Source organism: Aythya fuligula, chromosome 3 (assembly GCF_009819795.1).
Source record: "Aythya fuligula isolate bAytFul2 chromosome 3, bAytFul2.pri, whole genome shotgun sequence".
Taxonomy (NCBI): Eukaryota; Metazoa; Chordata; class Aves; order Anseriformes; family Anatidae; genus Aythya; species Aythya fuligula.
This window is the reverse complement of record NC_045561.1, coordinates 31,179,728-31,200,775: the sequence shown is the minus strand read 5'-3', so window position 1 is coordinate 31,200,775 and position 21,048 is coordinate 31,179,728. Positions and strand designations below refer to the sequence as shown.

General features: G+C 35.4%; 1 protein-coding gene across 4 annotated transcripts in view; it reads left to right on the top strand.

The window, feature by feature from the left end:
- Positions 1–21,048, top strand: part of STRN (striatin) — a 60,533-nt gene that overhangs the window by 33,035 nt on the left and 6,450 nt on the right. For 2 of the 4 annotated variants that reach the window (XM_032184346.1, XM_032184345.1), the window contains exons 6-15: positions 2,434–2,569; positions 4,384–4,519; positions 7,935–8,045; positions 10,281–10,367; positions 10,933–11,076; positions 13,674–13,810; positions 17,783–17,958; positions 18,925–18,972; positions 19,681–19,802; positions 20,650–20,817. In XM_032184346.1, coding sequence (XP_032040237.1) covers positions 2,434–2,569; positions 4,384–4,519; positions 7,935–8,045; positions 10,281–10,367; positions 10,933–11,076; positions 13,674–13,810; positions 17,783–17,958; positions 18,925–18,972; positions 19,681–19,802; positions 20,650–20,817 — 1,265 coding nt within the window. The remainder of the gene's footprint in view (positions 1–2,433; positions 2,570–4,383; positions 4,520–7,934; positions 8,046–10,280; positions 10,368–10,932; positions 11,077–13,673; positions 13,811–17,782; positions 17,959–18,924; positions 18,973–19,680; positions 19,803–20,649; positions 20,818–21,048) is intronic. The other 2 variants (XM_032184347.1, XM_032184348.1) reach the window with 2 other exon arrangements.

The window sequence follows — 21,048 nt, the reverse complement described above, 5'->3', positions numbered from 1 at the left end:
GTTTTCTTTCCTTTTTTTTTTTTTTTCTTCATAGTTGTTGTTCTTTTGAAGTCTCTTGGAAGTTTTTCCCTAGAGCAAATAATCTTCTGTGGTACTATGCTGACTTTGTACATTTTACTACTGTGCAGAAGTTTTGGAGTGTATGATTAGCTTCTGTGTTTTCTAGTGCATCAGGTGCTTTTTTTTTTTGCCTGTATCAATGGAGATACACTGTGAAGTATCTATCCTGCGTACTAAAGGATGTAATAATTAATAAGATAGTTGCGTGCAGAACAGTTACTTCAGAAGAGATAAATCTCTCTTGGTGGTCACTTTGAACTTTACTGTAAGATCAAATCAGTAGAGAAACTAATCTAGGTATGAATTACTACAAATTCTTGTGTCTGTAGAAGGATATTTGGCATGCAGTAACAAGTTCTGTCAATTAAAAATTTTCTGTTCTATATTTGGTAGTAGTTCATACATTGCTGTTTACTGTTGTATGCCTGACAGTTGCTAATATGAGACCACAATGTTTGTATATGGCAGAATGCACAGGAAAAAAGTAGGAATGCAGTTTTGGTTGTACATTTTAGTCTACTGAAAATTAACAAGGACACACACTATTTCCTAAAAATCAAGAAGTTAGTCAAGTGAAGCACATTACATTTCTGCATTGGAAACAGCAAAATGACAGCCCCGTAAGATTTTTTTGAAACTGTATATTACTGCTAGAGATACATGAGGTGCTATAATTTGCCAATATAGTAGTTAATTAAGGAAAAAGAACAATGTTATACAGTGCTTTCAGGTTTGTTATAGAAACAAGAGGGACAAAATAGTGCAAGAAGCGAGGTAAATTGGAAGCATGTTTGAGATTGTTCTCATCTAAGATGGATAAGAGAAGTGAAAGGAATATATTCTGTAAAGCCAGTGACCGTGAAAACGTCAGTGGTGCCGTGGTGTATTATGCTGCTGTGTATGTGGAATTTCTAGTGTCAAGTGAAATCCTTATAGGTATTTTCAGTCCATGAAAAGAAGGGTGGGATGGCAAACTGTCTTAAGATGCCAGCATACTGAGGCTATGATGAAGCCACTTCTGCTATTGTTTGTCATTTATGCATAGAAATAATTGAGCTGAGACTGAATAAAGAAGGAAGTATTCTGTTTATCATGCTGTATTACACGTGAGAGCTTTTGCCCTTGAACGTTTCCTGTAATAAGCCTTTGCAAAGTGTTACGAAGAAACACTGGAATAAGTGAGTGATGGACAGATAATCAGGTGTTACACTGCAGGGAGTTTACAAGGCCTTACTACTGTAGGCTTGTAAATTGATTGAACCTTTTGAAATGGGTCATAGCAGGAGCAATGTGTAGCTTTAGCAAGGCACTTGCTGGCAGAAAGGATGACAGTACAAGATAATTTAGAACTACAGTTCTGAAATGAGAGGGAGAGACTGCTGTGGTTTCAGTGGTTTTGAAAATCAAGATGGCGTGCGTGTAGTGATGAATTATGCAGCACAGACTACTGATTAAAGGTAAGAAAACAACAATAAAGTTTGTTTCCTTTACTGTTGTAAAGTCATATAAAGAATTTGAAAGGTTTTACTGGAAGCAATCACTAACTGAATAAATTTTTTCCACACTTTCTTTATTTTTGAAATATTGACAGAGAAGTACATCTTCTGCATAGAAAACATGGTACCTGTTGTAAATTCTGGGATTGCTTTACATTCATCTGAGTTTTCTTTAATAATGGTTATAGTCCGGCTTCTTGGATTCTTCCTCTTCTGTTGTTAATATGATGACCCTTGTAGTTCCTGTTTGAGACACACTTCCTGAGTTTGTGCCAATGCTGGCAGTCATAATTTTACCCAATCTTCATCCCTTTCCTTGTTTGTTTAATGTTAACATCTATGTGACTGTTACTTAGTCATCAGCAATATTTTTCCATTATATTGTTTTATAGTGGCAAATTTAGGTTGTCTAAAAAGTTAATGGATGATAGATCTAGAGTTTGATGTTTCCCACAATGTGGAGAATATCAGATAGCAGCAGCAGCAAAATTGTCCTGTACCTTGAGGTACAAGTGAGAGGTCAACTTTGTAGGTGTAACTCATATCCTGGTTGCTGCGGCTTTCAGTGAAGATGTATCAGTATTGGCTTTGGGGCATGTATCAAATGGAGAGTGCTTGAAAATGCTTTTAAAATAACAATAAAAAACCTGAAGTGCCTGTCCTGGTAATTGCAGCTGGATGAGGAATAATTGTTGGTTGTAATAACATGGATTTATGGATAAGATTTAGCTTTTTAACCCTCAGTTTTACCTGTAATAGTCCATTTTTACCTGTAGGCTTATTTTAATTTCAAGTATTGTTAGACACCATAAAACAGAACAGACTTCTTTATGATTTATTTTGACTCATGGTGTTGGTGATTGTTGTTGTTGTTTAGGAAGCCAGAATTGACTGACTCTGCCTCTCTGCTAGAGACCTTCAAGTTCCTTGAAAATGCAGCTGCAGACTTTAGTGATGAAGAAGACGAGGAAGATATTGAAGGAAGAGAGAAAACAATCATTGATACCGCAACAGTGAGTGGAAAAAATAATTGAAAAAGTTACGAAGAACAGAAAAAGTGAGATTAATGAGATGCCTATATGCAAAGTATATGACTGTGTATGTACACGTGCAAATCATTAATGCATCTTTATGATGGTCTGTCCAAGCATGTGTGCATAAGAGGAATTATATATGCATTTCAGAGTTCGTTAAGCTTTGTTACCTATATTACTTTCAGTTTAGAGTGACAAATGATGAATTGTCTTCCAACTATTCTGTACTGCCTAGTATTTTTTATATATGTTGGATACAGTTTTTAAGGTACTACATGTGCTTTCTTACATTTTTCAGCTTACATTGAAGGTATTGTTTGTAATGTTGCAAGTCAAACATGCATTGTTTCTGAATATTTATATAAATGCATTTAATACTTGAAGTGACTTGTATAAATTTCCCCTTGTAGGGGTACAGAACTGAAATACTACCTCTTCTTTTAAGTAAGTGGTGGAAGGAAGAAGAAGGAGTATAAGTGGAAAATTTTTGTATATAGTTAATAAACTTTGTGAATTCAGTCAAATGCCTAAACCCTCCCGATGTATACTTTGCAATGTAATTTAGTCAAATGATCACATTATATAGATACATATAACCAATACTCAATCCTCTTCTTTTCAGAATTAATATTGATTCATTGAGTTGTTTTTCCTAACAATTGAAACAGATATGAGTTTTGATGGACGTGATCATTTTTATGAACAATTTTAAGAACGAACACGTAAAAAAACAACCGCATTGGTTGTAAAGGATCTCTATAAATTTGTTCCTGTCACTGATGAACTGTGAACTAATGTCATAGACTCATCTGTAAAATCATCTGTAATACAGTATGTTCAGTAAGCTTGCCGAAGTAATGAAGCTTGATGTTGAGTATTGTTTCGGGTTTCAAAATTGGTTAATTTAATTTAGAGGAAACATTTATCTTCATGCACTATGAGATGTTAGCCTATCTACTGAAGTCTTCTGAGACTGACTGTTAGCAAGATGTCAAAATACCATGATGAATGTATTTTTTCTGGAGGGAGGAAATCTTTTGCTACAGATTTCAAAATTATCAGTTCACCTGTTAGTTAACTAACTTTAAGGCAGCTAGTCTATTTTGATTATTGAGGGAAAAGTACATTTGTTTAAAAAATAATAATAAAAAAGCATACTGTGCTGTGAGGTCCTTCATTGAAACATGTATTTCTTTTTCCAGTTACCAAATTTGTATTAAAATTGGTGAGGGAAATACAGCTTCAACTTTGAAGTATTGTGTGTAAATAATAGTAATATCTTAGGAAATAATCAGGATAGAATGGCTTTTGTCAAATCAAAGCAAATTAGCTCTTGGCAATTTTTTTTCTAGACTCATATTTTGGTCAGTAATTAGAGTGGTTTCAGAGGTGAGAGTTAAAAAGGCTGTTTTCAGAGTAGCAGAGCCAGTTTGGCTTTGCTATCCTTTCTACAGCGTGGTTTGCTTGTTTCTTTTTACCTCTATTAAAAATGAGTTTGTATTTTCCTGGTATTAAAAACAGTAGTAGTCATCTAGCTCACTGTAGATTTATTACCAAGTGAATATTGGTGGTAACTTGAAAAAAGTCTACAAGCAATTATGATTATGACACAGAAATCAGAATGAAAGTTCTCTGTTAATTCCAGAATTCCCATTAATGTATACTTTCTTGCTGCTTTTTCAATTTCCTGTTAGGATTTTGCATGGAAGACAAGACATTGCTGATGTACGTTAGGTATAATATAAAGTGCATGTAATTTAATTCAGCTTTTGCTTTCCTTCCTCACCTTTTAGATTGTAAGGAAAAGAGTGCTGTCTGACAGTTGTGAAGACAGGGATACAGAAGAAGCTTTGAAAGAGTTTGACTTCTTGGTTACCTCAGATGAAGGTGATGGGGAATCAAGAAGTTCAGGAGATGGAACAGACTGGGGTAAGGAAATATAATGGAATGTACCAGGAGAAAAAAAATGTTCTAAGAATGTATTGTGATGGATTTATTTTGATCTCTGTCATGATTGGAGCACCTTCTGAGTATTGCTATGGTAAATTTTATGTTGACAGACAGATCCTCATAATGTAGCATTCTCATTTTTCTTTATAGTGCTTTTAGGTAAGGATTCTTGGAAGTGTATGCTTCTGGTCATTTTATCTTTTTTTTTTTTTTTTTTTTTTTTAATAGTGGGGCAGATAGAATTTTAATTTTATGAGTGGGATTGCAATGTATTTGTTCCAGTGGCCAGTCCTAATGAAAGGACTCTGATAAAGATGTATTTTATAATTCCAAACATGAAAGGTATTTCATCTTCTTTTGCTTTCTCCCGCTTTGATGTAGCAAGTACCGTGAGTCATAAAGTCTGAATTAGTTGTACTTTAACTGTGTCCTAGCAATTTGGGCAATATTATCTATTCTGTTGCTCAAATGTTCTTTTATAAGCTATTAAATTATATGTCTTCAAGCCCCTAGTCATAAAGCGAAATTTCACAAACTAGTCTCTTTGTCCTTGAAGGTCATGTCCTGCAGATGCCAGGATTCACTTTACCTTGACATAAATATTCTACATAAACCCACTTCACAGGGAAGGGAAGAAAGAAGAGAACTGATTAAGTATTTTGATGGGGAGTTGTTTCCTCATTAAGCTTCAGCATAAAGTTTTACACGTTAGTGGGGACAGATAACTATGGAAGATGAATGGGAAATAATTGAGCTTTATAATGGAACTGAAACCTTGACAGAAATCAGTCACATGAGCCAACAGCTCTAGATGTTATATTTCACTGAAGTTACCAGCTCATAGTTAGACTCCAAATTATTGTTCAATTGGTGCATCCTCTTTCCTGAGAGGATGTGTCTCAATATTTTTAGATAGACCAGTCGGTATTCTCTTCACCAATCAAATTTAGAAATGTTGATCTTTAAATCAAAAATAATTTTATTAGGTTATTCTGATGCTTCTTCTCTTTAACACTTTTCAGTGTTCATGTATCCATTTATGCTTGAAAAGTATACATACTTCTTGTGTTAGTGAAAAGTCAGTATGCTAACAGGAGCATTTTTGTTCTCAAATTCACACTTCAAGTTTATTTTTACTTTCATTGATGACAGCTGAGTACAAATGAGCAAAAGTCTAACATTAAAAAGAAATCGTGGAAAGTAGTAGTTCCATTTCTGGAAGTATTAAGGGTTTTCTTTGAGTTACAGATGTTCGTGTTTTTTAGTTATTTATATCTCACAACTCATTTCTTTCGTAATGATGGTATGTAAGAATAAGCTTCTTCGAGGAATTTCTGTTATGAATCACTTAGGTTAATTTGACCTAAGTGAAACTGTTAAATGTAGAGTAAAAGACAGATGCTGTGTGTAAAGGACAGAAGCAGAGAAAGTCCTTGCTTTGTTTTGGATTTTTAAGCATTACTGATAAGTTACAGTAACGTGTGGGACCTTTTTACCTCAAAAGGTCCTCAGAAGCATTCAGCGAAATTTTAAATTTTAAAGCACTTGCACATAGTTCAGGATCTGCTTGTGAAGTTGAACAGAACCTGGGAGACATGCAGGAAGCATCCTAAAATAGTCTGTAGTTTTCTGGAGGCAATACTAGCTAGTATAAATCCATTTAAACAATTTCTTAGAGGAGAGCAAAAAATTTTGTCTAGCTGGGGAGGAAAAGCATGCTTAAAACTTTTAACCTGGTCCCAGAAAGGATTTTTTTTTTTTTTTTCCTCCAACATGACTTTCGTGTACCTTTTGGAATTCCTCATCACCTAATTGTTGATCATTAGTGGTACTTAATTGGGTGTGCATATTAAGAGGACATGATGTAGCCCACAGACTCTTTAAGAGTCTCTTGCCAGTTTATTACTACTTTTCTACTTGATAGCTTCTGCAAAAAGGCTAATGCCTCAATACTTTGGGTCTTGAATTAATCCATCAATTGTATGTATAGGATCACGACTGGAGCCTTTTAAAGGCTGAGATAGTTCAAACTCCTGTTGCTTTCTCAAATTTGACTATCTCCAAGGTAAAATGTATTTTGTCCTTCTGTGGTGCACGTCTGACCAGAGTCTGTCTTTTCTATGCTCATGAGGTAGTGTAAGCAGCACTAAAGATGCTTCTTTTGACATTGCTGAACACACTGAGCAAAAAGTTTTCTCGGATCCTCCTTGTACATCATCTGCTCCAGTCTTCTTAACCATCTTAGTGGCTCCCCTGGACTTGCTATACTATATCAATGCTATGTATTTAGTATCATATTTATCATGTGTCCTAGGGAAATAAATAGTGTGCAGGACCCAGCACACAAGATGTAGTCTCACAAGTGCCAAATAAGGGGAATAATCACTTCCCTCACTCTGCTGGCTACCTTACAGTTCGTGAAGTGTGGTATGCTTGTCTTTGCTACAAGAACAGGCTTCTGGCTCCTGTTCAGTTTGGTGTTGGCTGGCATCACTAGGTGTTCTTCTGCATAGTTACTTTCTAGTTAGTCAGTCCCCAAAATAAACCAAACCTGTTTTTGTATTGTCTGTCCAAATAACTCCTTCAGTTTATGATAGGTAGTGTTGTGCTTCCTCTGCAGATGTAATAACAACCTTTCTGCAAATTATTTTGAAGATAAGTTTATTAATGTTTATATTTTTAAAGGTCTAGAATATTTGATTGATGTACAAACAAAACTTGGACTGCAAATAATTTTTAAATTAATTAAAAGCAATTTGGGAGAGAGGTTTCAAAAAAATAGGTGGGGATTTTTTTTGTCATTAGGCATGTTGACACGTTTTGTGTATTTTTTTTTTCAAATACAAAAAATTCAGGCCTTCCCCCATTTGTGAAATTTCGTGGCTTTAGTGGTTTAGTATTTTCTTCGAAGCTTGGTGATGTGTACATTGTATTCCAAAAAGGTATAGTTGTGCTTCTGCTTTGTGTAAATGACAGCATATCACAAAGGCTATGAAATGAAAATTTGAAATGTAGTGCTACAAAATCAGTGGTAATGTTATGTTGACCAGTAACATAACTGTTGCTTCTAGGTGTAGTAGTTCTTTCCTTAAAGGAAAGAAAAAGCTGAAAAAAATGTCCTGAATTATTGTAAAGTAAATGTTGCTTGCGTTTTATGAACAGCTGTGTATCTGGTTGTAGCAATTAGACATGAAATTTTATGTCAGTTTCTTGTTAAGAAAATTCTGAGCAAATAAAAGTGGAATGGGAGTAGCAGTTTCATAGCTTTCACAAGCTTGGTGCTATTTCTATCTGTTTAAAATAAGACAAATACAGCAGCTGTTACCTCCTTCAGTTGGAGGTCACTTGGTGACATTACTGAAAAAGGATGTTTCGTTTGTTTCACTTTGTTTAGAAAAGGAAGACCAGTGTCTCATGCCTGAAGCTTGGAATGTCGACCAGGGAGTAATAACCAAACTCAAGGAACAATACAAAAAGGAGCGCAAGGGGAAAAAGGGGGTGAAGAGTAAGTGGAAAACATTGCACCTTAAGATCATAAATCCCACATCTTTCACACCCTTAATTCTATCTCTCTTTCAATGTTTTCCTAAAATTACTTACTCTTTTACTTTGCTGCTCCTGACTGCTTTCCTATTCACCAGTTCTCAGGGGTTGAAATTAATGATATTCAATCAAGTTACCTGATAATTAGTTGGATTAGATATAACTTCTTCCAACCACGTGTTGGATTAATTGAAAATTTGTGCTTGGAGAAGGGATTATACTTTTGTTATGCAGAAGCGTAAATTGTAAATTGCATTGGTTTAGTACTTCACACTTCAATATAGCAAATTTCAGAACCCTTTTTTAGCTGAAAACATGCCAGTTTCACAGGAAGATTTAAAGTCTGTTATGTAAATTAAGTAACAACAGAAACTTTCTTGAGTATCATATTAGATGACAGAAGGAAAAAAACAGGTTAATTTCTACCCCTGTTTATACTTAACATTCACAACATGAAAGTCATACTGTCATCATAATTTGTTATGCAGGGCTCGAAATAGGAAGTAACTCTGACGATCCATTTATTTGTGAATGATGGGATTTATTTTTTGCTCTTTATCTGTGGGAATAATCTTTAAAAACATTGGGTATTTTTACCCAAATAAAAAAACTGTGATCAGTATCTGAAATACAGTTTCTAGCCCTGTATTGTAGTTTTTTGTTATGTTTCTTGAAACACAGATCCATTTTATAAAACCAATATTTTTATAAGTTAAACGTGAAACTTTCAGAACTCAGATGAAGTGTTTAAAATGAAGCACTGTATTTGCAGCTTTATTGCAAACATCTAGCCATACTGAGAATTCATGTTTAAATGACGTAAATTAGTTATATTGCATGTAGTCTGGTAGGAAATTGAGATATTTCTCCCTTTGTGGGAAGATGCTTATTAATACCAGTGATATTCTCACTTCCAAAGAAACATGCCTAATGATGCAAAAAGTCAGATCCTCGCATTATTGTTTGAGGCTGACTTGTTTTATTAGCTTTTGTATTGATGTGATGAGTCTCAGCAGTTGGTTATGTTGCTGAAGTTACTCAATCAAATATGCAAACTTTTTCTTTTTTTTTTTTTTTTAGAGTAAATCATTGCCGTACTCTAAATTCCTTAGGTGATATTTTTGTTATCTTTGGAATCATTTCAGTTACTGGAACTTGCAAGCCTGGCAAAGAATTTGAGTTAGACAACTGAAATGTTCATGCTTCACAAAACTGATTCTAAATTTCTTTATGGTTAAGTTAGAGGTGGCATATATGACTTCAGTGAAATTGATCTCTAACTTGCCTGTTATTTTTAAAATGCACAAACTTTGCTATGTAGCGTCAGAGTGAATAGTTGTAGGGTTAATTTAGCAGGAGTTATTTAATCAAACCACTGAAATTATATTCTTTTTGGTAATGAAACTTAATATTTTTAATATGAATATAGTTGTTACTGGAATTTGTTCTATACATTTATGAGAAAATTCCAGATGTAAGGCAGCAGCACTTGGTCATCCAGTGCTCCTTCTTAAAGATAACTACACTACTGCTTAGTACATTTCCAGTACCTTTTAGATTGATTTGATTGGTTTGATCTTGGGAGAGCAAATGGTTTACTGCAGAACAGAATTAAGCATCTTTCCATGGACAAACAATTGTTGGATGGGAATCAGTGCAGAAGAATCGGGAAGAATCCCAGTCAGTTTTCAGCTATGTCTTATATTGCACGTAGTGAAGAAGAATGTGAGGAAGGAAGTCTGGAGAAAAAGAAGGGACTAAATATCTTGACATTAAGTTGTACAAAGCTTGTAACTATGACTTTAGTCTCATCATAAATCATGTTTAGGTGCTGAACTGCTACTAAATAAAATATTGTTGTTTTTATAAACTAGATACTATAGCAAAACAATCTTGCAAAATCCTACTTAATTTTTTCTCAATTAAATAATATTTTTGTGACAGACAAACACAATTCAGTTAATTTACTATCATTATGGCTAGGGTGGACAAAGTAGAGTTTGCAACTGCATTAGTAAACTTATGATTTTGCAAGGCTGTAGTAAACACTCCTGTGAAGTAATAACAGCAAGCATATATTAGAGTACACTTCTGTGTTAAAGCTGCTTAAAAATAGCTGTATTATTTACTGGTCTAGGAAAAACCATAATGGACTATGGGTAAGACATTTTCCCATTCTTAATTAAACTTACAACAGGAAAAACTACCGAAGATATGTTTCAGCCTCAATCCTATATAAAACAGTCAAAACAGGGATGTGGGAAAATGATGGAGCAAAGCACAGGTAAGTGTCAAGAAGGGCATGGGTCTTCACCATATGTAGCTTCAGGAAGTAGGGCAGTGAATCCAGTTGCATTTTTATTTTAATGTAGCTATATTTTTTTAGATTATATAGTTCCACAATCCTACACTCCTGCACAAATAAGTTAAAAATCATCATCTTGTCCTAAGAATTTGCTGCACAAAGTACCTGATGCACAAATGTTAAAATATTCACAAATGTTATCAATTGCTTTGGAAAAGTAACTACTCTAATAATTATCGTTGCTGTGACCCAGTTGGAGGCATTCCTGAGCATTCCATGCAAATAGCAGTATGAGTTAATAAAAGTGGGGAAAGTTGTGCATTTGCAATTCTCAGTTGCTTCTGTCGCTTTCTTTTCAAGAAATTCATTTCATGCTGGATGATTAGTTACTGCTGAAAATAGGTGCTCATTATTTTTCTACGTTAACATTTTAACGCAAGGTAGGATCCATTGTTGCATGTACTGCTGTACCATATCTGATATAAATAGCGTTGTTATGAATTATCCATAAACTATTTTTTTGTTTGTTTGTTTTTCTGGTTAGGGCCCAACAGGTCAAAGCTGCAAGATATGCTTGCAAACTTGAGAGATGTTGATGATCTCCCTTCATTACAGCCATCTGTTGCACCTTCTTCTAGGCCCAGTAGCTCAAGGCTCATTGAACATGAGATAAACAGGACAGATGAAGGTAAGTACTGAAAAGTTACATACACCTTTATAAAGGTAGATGTTTATAGTTAATTCTTAAAGAGTATCCTCTATGTAAGCATGTTATAAAGGCTAATTCAGCATTATAAGTTCTGTCTAAATGCAACAGATGGCATTCCCATTCCTCCACTCCGGTCTTTACTAGGAAGGACAAGACAATTAAGAAAAGCCTTTGAACGTGATGGAAAAAACTTCTTTGGCATTTGGTGGCTTTGTACTATGGGGATCTTAAGTGATTTGCTTGTGTTCATGCTAAGCTCTAGCAGACAGGTGTGGACATACATTTGGTATATAAGTATCTCTTTATAATTTGTGTGTGTGACATGTATATGTAGACATATGCACATACATGTTCTTTTTTTTAATTCAAAGATAAAAGAGGCTCTGCAGGTGAACACAAATGCATAGGTATAGGTTTCGAATGCATGTGGTGATTGTACAGTAATATTGAACGACTTACAGCTTGCCAATGTGTTAATTTCCACAAGGTGTTCCAAAAATTCAAAAAAATCTCATAGTGGCTCGGTCTAAGTATGGAAAATCATGCATTTTTGCAACATAGTGTGTGAATTCCTTCATTAATATTACCTCTTTAAGTTGCTAAATCATGCATTTGGTTCAACATCTGAGTTGCTGTAATATGCAGCATAATAAATATATTAGGATATATAAGCTTCTAAAAGATTGTATCTTGCTCTTTATTTAAATGGTAAATGTGTCTTTAGAAAAATGAGCAAAACATGGTGTTGACTTAGCAGTCTTCCAGTGAGTGTGAAAAAGTAGGTCGGCCAAGTTATAATTAAGATGCATGAAAAGGCCTGCCGTGTGGCATAGTTAGTGAAGATCTCAGTAGTTCTGTTTCCTACATGCTCAGTGATTTTCTTTATGAAAGAAGTGAGTAACTTAGCAACACTTTGAGAAGTATAGGAATTTTTGGTTGAATGTTTCCTTTCCAACCTTCTCCCATGTATGGAGAGACGTATTTGCAGAGCTTTATTTTCATGTCCTTTCAAGATTGTGTTTTCTAATTTAGAGACTCAGATGGACTCTCAGGAAAGCAAGAGGACAGTTGACTATTACTAGTCTGAGTTCAGTATTGCAAGCTTCTAGTTGCGTATTCCTTTTGCAAATCTGAGACCAGCTGATATTAGCATACATTTTTTTTTTTTTAATTCTAGTAACTTTTCAGATTTGACATCCTGTATGTATTGGGTGTTGGGTGGAACGTTACCTCATAAGGTCAAATGAGAGAATGAGAGGCTGATAGTTTAGACTTCAGGGTGATAAAGGTAAGGGGTGTTTTGTAATTAAAAAGTAATAACTAAGAGACCTAATCAAACAGCAGAGCCGAAGGGTTTTTACTTGATTTTAAAGGGTAATTGAAAGCAAACAGGACAATTCATAGAGGTGCATGAGTGGAATGGAAGGATCACGAAGATTGGGTTAGTTTTTGCGGGATGGTCTGGAGGGGAATTGAATGGAATCTGAACCTGATGCCTGTAGACAAGGAGGAAGCAGCCTGAATAAATCAGGCTATTCACTGTAAGCCATGGTTTGTTCAGTTTTAACTTAGTGTTGATGCTGCTAGACTAAATAAGGTGCTGAGAATGAGATGGTGTTTCCTTTTTTCTCCACGGTAGCAATGGTATTTGAAAGGGCTTGTATTTACAATGGAACTTAAGGGGGGTGGTTTGATTGGGAAGTAATTTACTGAAAAAAACTTGTAATTTGAGACATAAGGGAAAGTCTGTCATGTCCAGAAGACAGCACATTTTTATCTATTCCGCCCCCTTTTTGTTATCTGTAGTTTTGTAGAGTTGTTGTGGAGTGAAGTTCATAAAGGCATAGTTTCTTTCCAGTTGTATCACTTGATGCAGAGCCTTATATGAACTGTTTTCCTCTTAGCCTTTTATCCGTCCATTTCTAGTGAATCTACTTCTGGATATGTTTATGGGATAGTGAATGGAGCTCCTACAGGCATGCTATAGCAGCTGTAAACTATTAAGATTGCATACTGCTAGTAAAAACCCAGAATTAAATACTGACTGACTTTGGCAGTTACAGTAATTTTACAAGCAGCAGTGAATTCTCAGCTTCCAAACGTACTGCTAGGTGGTAGTGCATATAAACAAGCCTCGCTGTAGACATGCTTTTGAGTATGTGCAGATACAGTATTAAGAAGGAAGTCCAGCTGCTCCCACCAGCTCTTCTTGGGTACTTTTTTGCTGCTGCTACAGGTTCTGTTTGCATATTTTATAGGGGAGCTGGGGAAGGGCCTGAGCTTTTCTGTGTTACTTCGCATTATATATATGGGCGAATGGTAGCATACTCTTCCCTCCTGTGGCTATTTACACTTACTGTCTTGAGTCATGCACACTTGAGAGTGTTCAGAGGATACCATTAATTGGTAAGTACAATGATACTCTTTAGAAATCTGTTTTTTATGGATCCTTTTATGTCTTTTTGCACTAAGCTACTTGAGATATGTTTAGTATTTCAGAACTGGCAAATATGCTTTTATAAATCAACATTTTGTAAACCCATGCTCATGGTTTGTTTTTTTGTTTTTTCTTGCAGTGGAAGCTTTAACATTCCCTCCTTCTTCAGGGAAATCTTTCATTATGGGAACAGATGAAGCCCTTGAAAATGAACTGGGTCTTGGAGAACTGGCAGGCCTCACAGTAGCCAATGAGGCAGATTCACTGACTTACGATGTAAGTGGTTATTAATGGTGAGGCCATATCTATACGCAGTTTTGGGTCCCTCCACTTCAAGAGGACTGTGGAGAAATTGGAGGGTCTCCAGTGGCATGTGACTAATGAAGAAATGTTGAGGGAACTGGTCTTGTTTAGTTTGATATAGAGGAGTCTAAGGGGTGCTCTAATTACAGCCCTACAGGTGTTGGAAGGATGCTTACAAGGATGATAGAGCCAAGCTTCTCTGTAATGTCAGGTGTTAAAACAAGAGGAAACAGTAAAAAATTATGGTATAAGGATTCAGATTAGACATAAGGGCAAAATATTTCCCCAGAGAAACTGTGGAATTTCTGTCCTTGAAGATGTTTAATACTTAGCTAGGGAGAGAAATTGCTGACCTTATCTGGCGTGGACAGTAGTCTCTTCTCAAATGGGAAGCTGCACCAGAGACTTTTAGCAAGTCGCTGTGGCCAGCACTTCTGTGTCTGTGTGTGTAACATATGGCTTCTTTTTCTTTCAGTTTTTATCAAAAATCTTTCTTATGCTTTTTTGAACTTTTTATGTATATTTCTGATTTCTTGGAAGGATTCTTACTCCTTTTGGTAAATCACAAAAGTGATGATTAACTTTAAATTAGTCTTTAGGTTGCATTGCCCATCTCTCTCAAGGTTGAGTGGTTATAGATCACATTTTTGAGTCTTGCGTGTTGGGGAGGAAGCATGCCTTCAGTAATCTGACTCCAGTGACCACCATGTAGGATTTTACTGTCACAAATAAAATTTGAGATTTCAGAAATAACCTGCAGGTTCTTAGTTTGAAGCTCTACCCTTGTATGTACTTGTAGAGCAGTACATTACATAGTTAATAAAAGTTTACATGTTTTGAGGGTGACACTGTGGAGACATGCTCTACTACTGTATAAAGATTCTGAGCATGTGACTCTGAATCATCAGGACTGCAATGTCTTAGCAACATCTCCTAATTTGCTCTCAGATCTAAAGTTTTTTGTTAATGATTCCTAATTTTGTCTCCAAAAAGATGGTAAGATGACTTACAAATTTCATTTTTTTCTAGTTAAACCTTAAAATTAGATGCTGAGTTTTCTTTAAGTTCAGAGGACACGACACATGTAATCCATCTGTACAGGAGCTTAACGCTTTCAGTGGCTGACTTCATTGTTCAGGTGTCTGTATAAACTGTAGTGTTTGTCTGGGTCTCCATACCTTGAACTAAGAGCTTTTATTTACAGAACCTATCATTCTTTATCTACCCACATCCCATCCTGCATGGTTGGAAGTGTTAACTTCTGTTTGTTCACTTGTTAAATCCTACGTTAAGTCTAGTGATCAGGATTTGTAGTTGTGCTTGCCTCACCCCTTATCTTTTCCAGTGCTGACAATAAAGGGAAAAAAAGTGTTTGTGAAGCTTTTTGCTCTTGTCACTGTACTCTTTATTGAAACAAAATGAATGATTAATTTTTCCCTTTCAAGATTCCCTGAAAGCTTAGCTTACAAATAACATAATCTGCTTTTATTTTGGACTACTTCATATATTCTTTCAGCTGCCAAATGGGAATCAAGTAGGATTTAATAGGATTAGTAGAAATTTAGTAGTTTGTTTGTTTTTTTTGTGTGTTGGTTTTATGTCACACGGAGAATGAAGTTGGAAGTTTTTTCATGGTTCACTCTTTAAATTCATTTTCTCTCAAGAGCTGCAGACAGATTCCTGTTTTCAGGAATCCTATTTTCATTTTTACTGGATTCCTTTCTTAGAAAAGATGTCAGTATTATGCTACTTCATATTATGGTTCAGGGTTTTCAAATTTTGCATTGGTTGGCAGTAAATTAAAGAATGGTTTTCAATTAGTAATATAGATTATTAATATAATACTTAGAAAATTTTCCTTTTGTGGATAACAAGGTGAAATTCCCTAGGTTACTAACTAGTACTATCTTGACTAACTGGTAACTGTATCTTTTTTTTTTCCCTAAAATATTGCTCATTGGTGTCTTAACAAATGTTTACTTCAGTTGGTTCTTATTTATTTTCTTTCTAGTTTTCTGGGCAGATAAAAGAAGCTTCATAAAATTGTAACAGACCGAGCACTGTACCTTAGAGTATCTAAACTGCAAAACTATTACGCGTAGTTAGATGCAGCCATTACAGTTACAAGTAAAAGCAAATCAGGTGCTAATTTTTGGGGTCGACCACCCCCCCCACACCCCAAGAACTGCTATTCAAATCTCAGTTTGCCTCACTGTTGGGTTTTAGTGGAGAGAGAGAAAAGGTTGCTAGCTGCCTTGCTCGTAACCCAGCTTGCAGCTCTTGCGAGTCCCGTCTGTCTCCACCTCTGCTGCTGGTCCGCTGGCTGAGATTGCCCTCCATCTACTTCCCAATTTTTAATCATAATCATCTTGCACTCTTTTGGAAGAGCGTCTCTGAATGAATGAGAAACGAATCAGGGATACTATTCTGTTAGAACTGGCATGTCCTGTTAGGTGACTGAGGTGTCTGTGTGGCTTTAACAGACACGACACAGGACCTGTGCTTCTGGTACAGCAGCTGGAGGTCAGGTTCTTTTCCCTCCATCACCTAAATAGGTGCTAGATGCCTGTCTTTAGGCAACCAAATTCCACTCTGGCCATCTGTGAATACTCTGTGTTGTACCCTTTTTGCTGAGACTTTCTTGGCCAGTCTCCAGAAAAACTGACAGAGCTAACTTTGCAGTCCTGCCCCATCTTTGCTCTGGCTCCAGCATTTGCCTGTTCCCTCTGAGCCAACTGAACTCCGTAGACTGGCAAAGAAACTGAGCTGTCTCACTGAGCAGACAGTGCATAATTACTAAGAAACGTGATGAAACAAAGCCTGCTGTTTGCTGTGCCTCCTTTCTCATCGTTTAAAATCTATGGAACCTTGTAAGTGAAACACAGTTTTTATTAATAAAGCCAGATATTAAAAAAAAAAAAAAAAGGCACTTTTGTTCTTAAACCTTTTTGTGTGTGTTCTTTGACATTCTCAAAATGTCTCTAGATAGTCATCTCTTTCTTGGAGTTAATGAAACTCAATTATTTGGTATTATCCATAGCTTTTTTTGTAATGAAATCATCAATATCTGAGTCACAGTTGTTTATGTCAATGTTTTATTAATGGACCGTTTCCAGTGGTTATGGCAAGGTAAATTTAATCATGGCAGTATTGATTGACAAAATCATAAAAGTCCATTTGGCATTTTTCATCAACATTTTTTTGGAGGAGCAGTGTTGAAGAAGCTGTTATTTATTTTTTTTTTTTAAAGGACTTTCTTTTTGGATCTGGTGGCATTTGTTCCTCAGTAATTGTCTGTGTATATGATAGCTTAGTGCTTGCCAGTTATATACTTAGTATGTAGCTGAGGTTTTCTTTGTTGTTGTTTGTTTTTATTGTTTTCTTCTGGCACAATTTACTTGTCTGGCATTATCAGAAGCTTGTGTTGCCTTAGATGAGTAAGTTTGATGGTGTTCTTTGCTGCACTGCAAAGACATTTCTGTGTTTCTATTAGATCTTTACTTTAGAGATGCTATGTTGATGGTACCTCCAATATTTAGGGACCACAGCCTGCTTGATTCAAGCCCAGTGTTAATGAATGAGCCAGTAGATATAGATCAACTTTCAAATACTAAATCAAGTTTACAAAAGTATCAGTCAGAAAAGTACTTTCCAGCTTTTCAATCATGTAACTTAATAGATGTGGAGTATTTCATTTGCTTAGAGTGCATTGCTGCAGATGTATACTTGTTGCCTGTGTGGAATACATCTACCTTCATACTTGTTTTAAGTAGTCTAATCAGTTTTAAATGGACTGTTGCTCAAGAACAGGTTGTTATGCAAAATAGGTGAGGTAATTTGACAACTGAAAATGTCAAACCAAAGTTCTGATTTCCGTTCCTTATGCCTTCCAGATTAATTGTGAATTTGCTTTTTTGCTTTTTTTTTTTTTATCGTGATTATTAGATAGCAAACAATAAGGATGCATTGAGAAAGACTTGGAACCCCAAATTCACATTAAGAAGTCACTTTGATGGAATAAGAGGTCTGGCTTTTCATCCGGTTGAACCAGTGTTAATAACAGCTTCAGAGGACCATACATTGAAAATGTGGAATTTACAAAAAACAGCCCCAGCAAAAAAGTAAGATTTTTTGTTTTGTTCCATTAAGACATTTTTACTTATATAAATGGAGCTTCATCTGGGAGCTAATGGGAATTTTTTCTTCAATTTAAAAATAAGAAAACAAGCTCTTAGAGAATTATGGAGATTTTTAAAGAGCACCAGAAGAAATCTACACATGTTCATTAATGTATTTTTTTTGAAAATGGAAACTACTCACCTTTTTTATATTTTCTGTGTAGATATCCTTGCAAATTAATTTACTAGTGAAGATATTTGGATGCAGCCTTGTTAGTGTGCTTGCATCTGTATATAAATACACACATACACTATATAAGCTTACATAGACACACACACACACATATGCATATATCTGTGTACAGAATTAGGCATTGATGGAGTTGTTGCTAGGTTTGCTTGAACAGTCTCTTTCATGTTGCTGTGGCCGTGACGAAACAAGCAAATTTTTAGCAGGGCTAACGTTGAGGGAGTAGTACATGATACCTTTCAGGAAGCTTAGGCAAAGCTTATGGTCTTCCTGAAGTCTGTGATGACAAACCCCTGATTGGTAAAGACCTGAGCAGTACTTAAAGTGATTTGTAACTGCATTACAGCTTTGGTGTAAAAGCGAAGTGTCATAAACCTCTTTCATCAGATAGGGAGTAGGAACACAATGATATATTCCTACTGATACTGATAAGCCTCCACTACTTCCCCACTTTTGATGCACCTGCTGGTTTGATTGGTGTGTGAGAGATCTTGAACTCTCAACCTTGCAAGTCTTTAAATAAAAAAATAACCAAAAATCCTATTATATTTTGAAAGAATGCAAATAATTACTAGATACAGAAAAAAAATCATGTTAGGAGAAGGGGGAGACTTCAAAAGAGGTAGCACTGATTTTAAGAATTTAGCACTTTTGGATGATTTTTGTAAAGCACTGTGTAAGGTCGTATACATGTTAACATTTTCTTGTACCTCCTTTAGGAGTGCTTCTCTTGATGTAGAGCCAATATATACCTTCAGAGCACATAAGTGAGTATTTGCTAAGAAAATAATCGTATTTTCAGAAATAGAATATTTTTGAACAGAGACAGAATCTTTAAAAATTCCTGACATCAACTACTAGTGCTTCTAGTATTGCTTTCATGTAGTGCTTCTAGTTCCCATGTTATGTAAAACACCTGCATATGTTCATTTCCTTTCTGCATAGATCTTTTTTGTCTGACACTAAGTAGAGCACAGTTTTATAAAGAAAACCATAAAAAGTATACAGTTCAAATTCAACTAAATTTTCTTTTCATCATCGTATCTCCTGACTTTTTGTTGGATACATGCATATGTAGAATGAAGCTGTTCCCAGTGAATTAAAATCTATCAAATCATTTTTATGAAGAAGCCCATAATTTTTTAAAAGGGAAAAAAGTTACTTAAGTGAAATAACAAAGCCTGTAGTTTCAAAGTGTAAGACATTTCATATTTCATGTTCATAATGACTAAATTGTTCTGACCATATAATATTGTATGACCATATAATAGTGTATGACCATATAATATAATATGACCTCCAAATATTGTGGAGGTTTTCTTGTGGGAAGTGTTGTAGCATATGATCTGAGAATGCAGAATTTCTGTTGCAAAGAGTGCAGCAAATTTATTGCATTTTTTGTGAAAATTTGAGGATCTGATTGACATTGTTCATCACTTAATAGTCAACTTGTTGGGGGTTGGGGTTTCTTCCAGTGGACCAGTGCTTTGTGTAGTGATGAGCAGTAACGGTGAACAGTGTTACAGTGGTGGAACCGACGGCCTCATCCATGGCTGGAATACAACCAACCCGAACATCGACCCCTATGACTCTTATGGTACGTTGTTGTCAGCAACACCAACAAATGATACATCTAGTGACATTAATGTTATGTGGTTAAAATAGTATAATAGGTATGTAATACTTCTTGGAAAGTTTAAAAGAGTAAATTGAATGTTGGCTTCAATTGCTTTAAGTAAATTTTTGTTTTAATACTGATTATTTGTTGATGAGAAGATGAAATGTGTCATTTTCATAGAAGTGCTTTGGTCTCTTCACAATTTTGATAAACAGCTGGGTTGAAAAAGTATAAGGTTAAACCAAATACTCGGCAAGTGCAGGAAATGTGTATTTTAACGTCCTTTTCTTTGACAAATCTCTGTGCATTTGAGATAAGAAGAGGTTGTCTAGTCTGAGACCAAAGCTGTTAATGTTTTCTGTGAACTGATAAAAAGACCTAGTTCAGTAAGGTTTACCAGATCTGAATGGGTCTCAGCCTTGTGTCTGGGTTTTAAAACATTCTTCACTTCAGATATGCTTGGCCTCAAAGTTGTATTTTGAAGAAAAAAAAAAAAAAAGACTAATATGCCATTAATGGTTGCTTGAGAGAGAATTACGAAATGGAAGTCTGTTTTCCAAACTTTGATACTGTCCTTTCTGCTTAAACTTTGATTTATTCCATTAGTTGCAAACCAAATACCATGTATGCTGATTAAATTAAAGTATCTTCATCCCAGAATAATTGAGACTATTATGTTGGCATGATCTGGTTGTGGGTTTTTTTTTGTTGTTTTGTTTTATGGACTAGCTTGTTGAGGCTGGTCCATAAGCACACAGACCAAGATACAAATGTTGAGTTAATGCAATCTTTGTTCTGAAATGTTTTGTTTGTCTTTTGTTCACAGATCCTTCTGTTCTAAGAGGTGCTTTTGTAGGCCACACAGATGCAGTGTGGGGTCTGGTTTACAGTGGCACACACCAGCGTTTGCTGTCCTGTTCAGCAGACGGCACTATACGTTTATGGAAAACTACAGAAATTGCTCCAGCTCTCAATATATTTAATGATAATCAAGGTACAGAAAAGTGCCCTAACTTAAAGTTCATTACCGCTATTCAGAATGTCATAGTTTTGGCTATTGACTAGAAACCTTCCTTTTTTTTTTTTTTTTTTTTTAAACTGGATTTTATATCTCAATGGGTGTTTTTGTGGGGTGGTAAATTTTGAGTCTCTTCTTCTTTGACACCAGATAATATTGATACCTACACATAGGGGGATGCACACATTTAAAAATTACTGCAGGTTG